Source organism: Sinocyclocheilus anshuiensis, unplaced genomic scaffold (assembly GCF_001515605.1).
Source record: "Sinocyclocheilus anshuiensis isolate Anshui unplaced genomic scaffold, SAMN03320099.WGS_v1.1 scaffold206, whole genome shotgun sequence".
Lineage (NCBI taxonomy): Eukaryota > Metazoa > Chordata > Actinopteri > Cypriniformes > Cyprinidae > Sinocyclocheilus > Sinocyclocheilus anshuiensis.
The window spans coordinates 561666-570246 of NW_015542358.1; the positions used below are offsets into that span (position 1 = coordinate 561666).

The 8581-nt window shown below is 34.3% G+C and overlaps 1 protein-coding gene across 4 annotated transcripts in view; it reads left to right on the forward strand.

Annotated features, from left to right (window-relative positions):
• Window positions 1-8581, forward strand: part of LOC107691825 (voltage-dependent L-type calcium channel subunit beta-2-like) — a 33465-nt gene that overhangs the window by 3764 nt on the left and 21120 nt on the right. Inside the window, exons 1-2 of one of the 4 annotated variants that reach the window (XM_016490630.1) lie at window positions 4196-4426; window positions 7364-7483. In XM_016490630.1, coding sequence (XP_016346116.1) covers window positions 4361-4426; window positions 7364-7483 — 186 coding nt within the window. In that variant the 5' untranslated portion in view covers window positions 4196-4360. Of the gene's footprint in view, window positions 1-4195; window positions 4427-7363; window positions 7484-8581 lie in introns of those variants that run through there. The other 3 variants (XM_016490632.1, XM_016490633.1, XM_016490631.1) reach the window with 3 other exon arrangements.

An 8581-nucleotide genomic window follows, 5' to 3' on the forward strand; every position in this document is an offset into this window, starting at 1 on the left:
GTGTGTGTGTGTGCGTGTGTGTGTGTGTGTGTGAGATAAAGATAAAATAACACCAACATAGGCTCATTGGAAAAATATGCCTCTACATACATTATGCAAAACTTCAAAAAATTACTGCAGTTTCCTGCTGAAATGAACACTAGTGGCAGTAAATGCTTTTTTTTTTAAATTCCTTTTCACATCTTTTGATCACATGGGCAGATTACAATTTAACAAAAGACTTATTTTTGCATGGTTCCTTGCACAATATTATGTCATGACCTTAAAACGCTTTTGCCACAGTGTATGATTTGTAAACGAACACATTTTGAGGTTTGCATCACATATCCAGCACCATATGTTTGGCTTTTCTAACATAAACAGTAAACTTGCTCAGTAGTGCACCCGGTACAACATTGCACTTGAGATGCGAAACGCTCTGGTGCGTAGGTAGTTCTGTGAAACTTGTAGATACAAGCTGAAATGGCATGGTTGCATCGGCAAATGCATTTTTCTCTCACATTTGCTTTTGTTAACACTATCAGTTATGTTCTGAGTCGGATTTAGTGTAGATGGTATGTTATTTTCAAAGGGCATTCATCTTTTAGCGTCATTTACCAGACATTTCTTTTCCGAATTGCCACAATACATTAAACAACCAACATAATAAAACATTGCCAGATTAATCAGTTAATCTGAAAAATGAACAAGTTTTTAGCACCACTTACTTAACATTTTACTTTGAAAGTGTCACGAAACATGCAAGTAGCACCATAATAACATTATGCAGAAATGTAGCCACAGGCACTTTTTCCAATGAGCCCGAGTTGTAATATACTGTAGAATTTGAACTCAACAGGCCATTCAGATCAGTCGTTTAAACATCAAGAAGACAATTCATTCTCTCAGAATAGGCACCAAGCTCTGTAACCACAAGAAATTGTTTTGCAAATTACAGCTCATTTACGTCAAATCTTATGAAGAATTCTGTTATTTTCTGAAAATAAGCCTGTGATGATTGCTGAAAATTAAAAAATAATCAATTTAGCCTCTGATTAGGGCTGTAAAAAAAAATTTGAATTTAAAATATTCGTCGATTTTAAAATAAAAATCCATATTCGAATGCAAAAATGTTGCATTCGAATTTTAGGTGTGCGTCAGGCAGCCTTATCAGTGGCACACAAGATGCGACGACGATGTAAGTGTCATTGCATTTTAATGTTTTTCTTAGCCTTTCCAGTTGAACCCACTGGATGCGCGGCGCTGCTATGTTGTTCCTTCAAAATATTGCAGAAAAAGAGAACATCAATGCGGAGAAGATATTGTTTACGTCAAAACTGAAACCAAGAGGTTTCATCTATCATCTAAGAGGGACATCTATCACCTTTGCACTCACGTCTCGCACAAGAAAGCCGCATGTTTAGAAAGCCATGTAAAATTAATGTAAGTTGAACTTTTAAAAAGCATGACTCGAGACTTTATGGCGTTTGTTTCGCCATCCCACTGCATCTCATGTTTTTAAATGAAAAAGTACTCTTTGTGATTGGTTTTCGGTCCTTTGTATTAAACTATACATGCATACATGATGCTGTTTTGTTTCTAATTGTTTAAGCAACCTAATTAATTATATATATGGTTTATAAACATAAATTTAAACATTATGCACTTTTTTTACAAAGATAGTCATGTTATTTTATTGCTTTGAAGAAACGTGCATTAGTAATAGTTTGCTCGATGTGCCCTCTTGTGGCCTCAGGAGAGAAGCCAAAACTTTTTTCCCCCTAACTGAAATTATGCCTTTTATATTCTAATATAATTTGAATATTGATAATAATTAAGCACAAAATTTGAATTAATTTTTTCAGCCATTTTGACAGCCCTATCTTTGATTAAATGACGGAACATCACAGTGAGATTTCTTTGATTAGATGCAAGCTAGTTCGTAGAGATTAATTGTGTTGTTTTAAAATCCACAAGGTCTGACACTGAGTCAGTGCAGGACAGCTGATTGGAAACTTCACAATGTTACTGCATTTTCGGCAGTCAAAAGTTCACCCTTAATCCTCCACTTACCTGTTGTTAAGTTTGCTATACAGTATGTATAGACTGATATAAATCTACTGAAGATCAGTTAATTATTTAACAGATTTAAAAATAGTGTTAGCTCTGCAAGTTTTAAAGGTCTTGCACTCAATAAATAACCTGCGTTCAAATCAGATTTATAACTAAGTGCTTATAAGAGTGAAATCATAGAATAGAGAGAATCTGTGTTTTTTACAATTCACAAGTGTTTAACAGTTCCTGGGTAACCACACAACCCTTGTGAAATAGAAGTACATGTTAAGAGATAACCTTTTATGGAAATAATATACGTTAATAGAATATAATTAAGTGTGATCTGAATGATATGTTTGGGCACTTAATTCAATGTTAATTGCAATTTAATGAAAATGTATTATAGTTTAAATTTATATGAAATGCAATTATCTTAACGTTAGAGTGTTTTTGAGCCACTTAAGTAGGACTTAAGTACACCTTGATATGTAATGTCATAATTCGATTAATTAAAATATGGTTAAAGTGCTGCCGAATGTACTGACAAGCATTTAATGTATAGTGAACTAAAATATACTTTAATGTCATTTCTATATACATTGAAATATCATGTATTTAAACATTAAGTTGCATTTTAGTACATTTACAATATGTGACCCTGGACCACAAAACCAGTCATAAGGGTCAAATTTTTTAGATTTATACATCTGAAAGCTGAATAAATACGCTTTCCGTTGATGCATGGTTTGTTAGGATTGGACAATATTTGTACGAGATACAACTATTTGAAAATCTGGAATCTGAGGGTGCAAAAAAATCTAAATACTGAGAAAATCTCCTTTAAAGTTATCCAAATGAAGTTCTTATCAATGCATATTACTAATCAAAAATTAAGTTTTGATATATTTACGGTAGGAAATTTACAAAATATCTTCATGGAACATGAACTGTACTTAATATCGTAATGATTTTTAGCATTAAAAAAATAATGTATTGTTGGCTATTGCTACAAATACACCCATGCTACTTATGACTGGTTTTGTGCTCCAGGGTCACACATATTAAATTTAAATGCAATATCAAATAACAACATTACTGCTTTGGTATATTAGTCAACACATCAATATAAGTGTACTTCTTTAAGGCAAAACAAAAGATTATTAGAACATGATTTAAAATTAAAGTAAAACTTTTAAATTTGACATTATTACAAAGCGCACTTTTTAAAAGTGTACTTAAGTGTGTTAAGAAACAGTCATGAAAGTGTCTCTCTTTAAGTCAATTCAATGGCCTTTTATTTTAATACTATTATATTATATGCAAGTACAGTTTTTTTTTAAATATACTTTCAAGATTCGAAGTGCACTACAAGTGCACATTCAAAACAATTAAGCGCACTTCTTTTTTTCACAAGAACACACGAGCACATTTTGCAGAAACAGATACACACACACACGCTCCCCCCCACCCCACACACACACACACACACACACACACACAAGTAAACGTGCAGCGGGATTAATCACAGAAGACGACACACAGATGGAGTGTCTGTGAAGAGCAACGCAGAGGCAGAGAGTGAGGAGGATGGGAGGGGAGGGAAGATAAGTGAATGCAAAACAGAGGACATACTGGAGAGACGGGAAGACTGTAGAGCGTACAGAAGCCTGGATGCCTGAGGAACACTATTGGACATACAGAATACGGAAAGGACAACGTGTAAAAGAAGAACTGGCAGTTAGAGGTGCAGATCACTGCAGCAGAGGTGCTAGCATCTTTCGCATCGGTGTGCCGGGCTCTAGGGAGCGGGGAAGGGCTCTTCATAGAGGAGCATGGCAGCCTGGTTTGCTGGTGTTGCTGCGGCGGGATGGACTGAGTCTCATTCATTATTCTAGAAGAAAACACACCGCCACTGTCTACACAGGCCGTAGCAGCTCTCATCATCCACTATGCGCAGGGATGGAGAGCAAGCACATGGAATTGCGTGCCATCGTCAACAACACAGCAGAACTCTACGTTCCCACAGCAGCAGCACATCTAGCATTGATAACATTAGCCCGGGCAACAGCCGAGATATTAGGTAGCACTTTATGTAGCTTAAATTGCAGTTTTAGTGAAAGCTAAACAAGAAACAGAAAAAAAGTCAGATTTGTTTTTTTACTTGCCTATAATTGCATTTTTGATACCTGTGGCTCTCAGGTTTATGTATAATGTTTGCGTATCATTTGGTAGATGGTGGGCGGTATATACAGTAGTTGTTGTTAGAGTTTACTGAAGTTTGTGGTTGGTATGGTGAGGAGAGCAAATGCTCTAACTGGATTGGCTGATGAAGGCCTCCTGGATACGACTGCTGAAACGAGCAACAGGAGACCGAGTCAAGAACAACATTGGTGTAAGAAACTCTTAATATACACTATTTACGTGTGTAAGCGAATGGAAATTGACAGCAAAAGGATATGCTAGTATGTTGCTGAGTATCTTAACTTTTGATTTAATCTTTATATGTTCTTGAATGATTAATATTAAATGCACATTTCACTTGTGACATTAGGTGACTAAACATCAACAGTGTCTATCAAGTATGTTCAGGTTTAATTTCTAAATATTTTCTTGAATCTCTCTATAGCCTTTCATATACAGGAAACTACATACAAAGATGCATTCATTTTAGTGTATTTATGTGTTATTATTACTAAAAAGAAGTGCACTTAATGTGTGCACTTGTAGTATACTTCAAATCTAAAAAAAAAACGAATTGCAGATAATACGAAATATTGAAATTAAAGGTCACTTAAGTGACTTAAAGAGAGACACTTGACTGTTTCACACTTAAGTACACTTTTAAAAAAGTGCACTTAAGAATAAAGTCAAAATTAAAAGTTGTACTTTAAAGTACATTTTAAATTACATTAAGTTTTTTTTTATCAGTTTGTCATGCTTTAAAGAAGTACACTTATTTTTATGTGTTGACTGACATACTAAAGCACATGTAAAGTTTTGATTTAAATTTTAACTGTAGTGTGTTATTCAATATTACATTTGAAGATAATATATTTTAAAACTACTGAATTGCAACTTCATTATTACAAATCACAAATATATTTAAATATATGACATACACGTTTCAATAGAAATGAAGTGTTCCGAAAACATTATATTCAGTTTGCACTTAAGTATATATATATTTTTAAGTTTTTTTTTTTGTGATAAGTACCCATTTTTAAAGTATGTTAAAGAGCTTTTTATGGGAAATTGTGAATAGTTGTAATATTATTTTTAATCAACCCCAAAAAATGCAGCAATTAGGCTGTGTGTGTCCAGACATTATAACGTTTAAATTAAATTAAAATCCTATTTTAGTTGTAGAATGTCTTGTATGTGTGTGCTGTAATTGGTCAGGTTCTAGAAGGTGATTTATTTTGGACAATCAATCCTTTTCCATCCCAACCAGTACCAGTGGTTTTGGACTTTAGCTATACCTAAGTCCCTTTCATCTAATTTTATATCTAAATTCTTTGTTTATACTGACATCTACTTAACTAGGTGCGTCGCTCGTTTACGTTTTGTTTTGTTTCTTTTCGTCCATATTTTTTCCTTGTCTTAGGCTACTACACATCGATAACGGAGATTCTTGGATTCAATCTCGACGTTTTTGTGTGTTGTTGGTGGTTTGTCCATGTTTGTCTACATTTTCTTTAGCGTTTGTCCATCGGTCCGTCTGTTTACTAGCAGATGACTCTTAAAGTCAGTTAACAGTTTGAAATGATTTGCGGTATCCGGTTTTGTTTTACTATTATCCATTTCAATTTCAAAGTACTTTATTATTACCTGTGTCTAGGGCCGTTGCTAAGTAGGGAGCATTCTGTCCGCTGCGGTGTAAGATCCTCAGAGATGATAGTCTGTACTCTGTAGGGCAGGGGTGCCCAAACTCGGTCCTGGAGGGCCGCTGTCCTGAAGAGTTTAGCTCCAACCCCAATTAGACACACCTGAACCAGCTAATCAAGCTCTTACTAGTCATACTAGAAACTTCCAGGCAGGTGTGTTGAGGCAAGTTGGAGCTAAACTCTGCAGAACACCGGCCCTCCAGGACCGAGTTGGGCACCCCTGCTGTAGGGGCAGGTGGGGCACTTCCCATTCACTCCAAAAGCACAAGGAAAATCCAAAATAACGTTTCTATGATTGATTTTCCAGAAGAGGAAAAAATGTGGAGAGATTGATTACGCTAGTCACTCCCTCAGCCGTTGTGTGAGAAACATGCTAGTTCTCTGAAATGAAATGCCAAGTTAATTTAAAGGCACAGTCACCTAAAAATTTTAATTATCTTCATCTACTAGCCCTCATCATTTCTTTCCAAAACTGTATGACTTTAAGTCTTTTTAAAATATTTTGAGAGATATTTTGAAAAATGTTTGGTTACACTTTATTTCGATAGTCCACTTTAGACATTCTACTAACTATAAGTAACTTTGTAACTACATGTCAACTACATGTCAACTAATTCTCATTAATTTGCATTTACATGTCTACTAACTCTCAGAGTAGACTGTTAGGGTAGGTTTAGGGTTAGTAGAATAAGTTGACAAAGAAAGAGTTAGAAGATATTAAGCAGACAGTCTACTAATACTCTACTAACTGCTAGTTGACATGTAGTTGCAAAGTTACTTGCTGTTAATAGAATGTCTAAAGTGGACTATCGAAATAAAGTGTTACCTAATGTTTTAGTAGTGATGTTTTTTTTGTCACACATGACTTTAGTTTGGAGTATTAACTAACGAATAACTACAACTTTTGCCTCAGTAAACTCCTAATTTGCTGCTTATATTAGTAATATTTAATAATATAGTTGTTATGTTTAGGTATGGGGTGGATTAGGGGATCTAAAATATGGTCCTGCAGAATAAGGCATTAATATGTGCTTTATAAGTAGGCCTACTAATAAACAGCCAACATGCTAGTAATGTGCATTATAATAAGTAACTAGTTAATAGTGAGAATTTTTCCCTAAACTAATTTGTTTCCATTTTTCATACAATGTAAGTCAATAATAACCAAAACTTGTTACCGTTTTTCAAAATGTTGGGAATCAAGTTGTAAATGGCTTATACTCTGTCTGCTTATTGATATAAGAGAAACTATTCTGCCATGAACTAATTACACACACCAACTTTAAGTAGAGTAGCTGTATATTTATCCTGAGCAAATGAGTAAATGTCATGGTTTTAAAATCAAGGAAGACAATCAAATAAAACAATGTGTCATAATCCATGTAATTAATGAAATAAATGCACACACAGAAACAATGTGCATATAAAAAATGCTTTTTCCACAGGGTTCAGCGGACTCATACACTAGTCGGCCGTCTGACTCGGATGTGTCTCTGGAGGAAGATAAAGAGACCTTACGCAGAGAAGCTGAGAGACAGGCTCAGGCTCAGCTCGAAAAGGCCAAGGTATTGCTGCATGTTTTACTCATTATAACTGAGTGTCTGATTAATTGTCAGTTTGACAAGGGCTTGTTTGAATCTGTTCGTCTGTTTTTCGGTCTAATAGAGTGTATCTGTTCAAAATAGCATACTTCTGTGCTATATATCGGCCGATATTTTTTCTTTTTGAACGATAAGTATTCTGACAGCAAAGGGACGTTTATTATGACAGCGCAAAGAATCACAGCGCACAGATGCGAGCGTTTAAATTCTTTGATGTAAGACTATGTTGCTTTTTATTTTGTCACTGTTATATTCATGTGTCATATGTGTAGGCTATTTTGTTTGAGAAAATATAGTTTAGAGTGCTCACAAACTTACCAGGTTACTGAGTGCTCTGTTGGTCAGTGTTTAGGCTACTGATTCGTGTTTTTAGCTATTTCTTTTTTTGTGAAAAATACTATAATAGGATTACAGAATCAAATCTTTTAATTTTATAGATATATTTATTATATAGGTATATTGCATTATTATTATTTATCAAGTTCTGTTTTTTTTTTTCATATTGATTCATTTCACAATTAATTATTTCTCATTTAGTAAATAGGCTTATGTAAAATAAATTACAATTTCATTTTTGCAATTTTTATTGCAATTGCTATGCATGTTATTTAAATTAATCTAATTTCATATATCAATATCGGCATCAGCCATCCAAAAATCTATAAAGTATGCATTGTATACTGTGCACGGTTTGTACATTTTCTGTATGCATGGAATACATTGAACCATATTTTTTAACATTAGCCAAAATATGCAGTATACAAACTGCATACTGCAAAGAATATATCCCTCAGTACAATGCAACTGACTTTCCATTTCCACTGTTACAAAATAATTTTTTACACAATTTTTGTAAAGGTTTTATCTGAAATGGATAAAAACTGTTTTTTTTTTGAGGAACCAAATGAGTTTGTGTGACAACAGTGTAGCATTTTACTGTTAGAAACATTTACATGTTAAGGTATAAACAGTGCTTCGAGGTCTGGTTTGTTATTTTTTAAGATTTATTGTGCGTGTGTGTGTGTGTGTGTGTGTGTGTGTGTGTGTGTGTGAGAGAGTGTG